This window comes from Geospiza fortis, unplaced genomic scaffold (assembly GCF_000277835.1).
Source record: "Geospiza fortis unplaced genomic scaffold, GeoFor_1.0 scaffold132, whole genome shotgun sequence".
In the NCBI taxonomy this organism is placed as follows: domain Eukaryota; kingdom Metazoa; phylum Chordata; class Aves; order Passeriformes; family Thraupidae; genus Geospiza; species Geospiza fortis.
In genome coordinates, this window is record NW_005054446.1 from 160,249 (window position 1) to 160,697 (window position 449).

The window sequence follows — 449 nt, forward strand, 5'->3', positions numbered from 1 at the left end:
CTCCCTCCAGGCCCAGTGCAGGATGCGCTGCACTTTGCCCTTCAGGGGAGGGCACTGGGGGCACGGGGGCAAACAGGGAACAGTTAAAGGTGAGACCCTGCCAGGGGACACAGGGAAGTGGGGGGCAGGAGGGGGACCTCAGTGCTGAGCGGACGGGAGCCAGCACAGGGTGCCTGAGAAGTGTCCGTGACACTTCTGCATCCCCCGTGGGGACAGGTCTGGCCACCAGGCAGAAAAGGCCCCTCTTTATAGGCCACATATGGAACCAGGCTTGACATCCCATCAGAAACCAGCAGCCAGCAATTCCCACAGAGGCAGCAGAGCCTTCCAGAGCCACCCCGCAGCCTCAGGCACAGGCACCTGGCATTGACACTCCTCAGGGAGGGGTTTGGGGCACAGGGCAGGGCTGTGAGGGGCAGCAGCAGCCACTGGCAGGGGGGGGGGGGGGG

General features: G+C 64.8%; 1 protein-coding gene across 1 annotated transcript in view; it reads right to left on the bottom strand.

The window, feature by feature from the left end:
- Positions 1 to 449, bottom strand: part of CHD5 (chromodomain helicase DNA binding protein 5) — a 23,782-nt gene that overhangs the window by 14,573 nt on the left and 8,760 nt on the right. Inside the window, 1 exon segment of the mRNA XM_031062354.1 lies at positions 1 to 54. This exon segment is cut by the window's left edge and continues 15 nt beyond it. Within this exon segment, the coding sequence (XP_030918214.1) occupies positions 1 to 54 (54 nt within the window).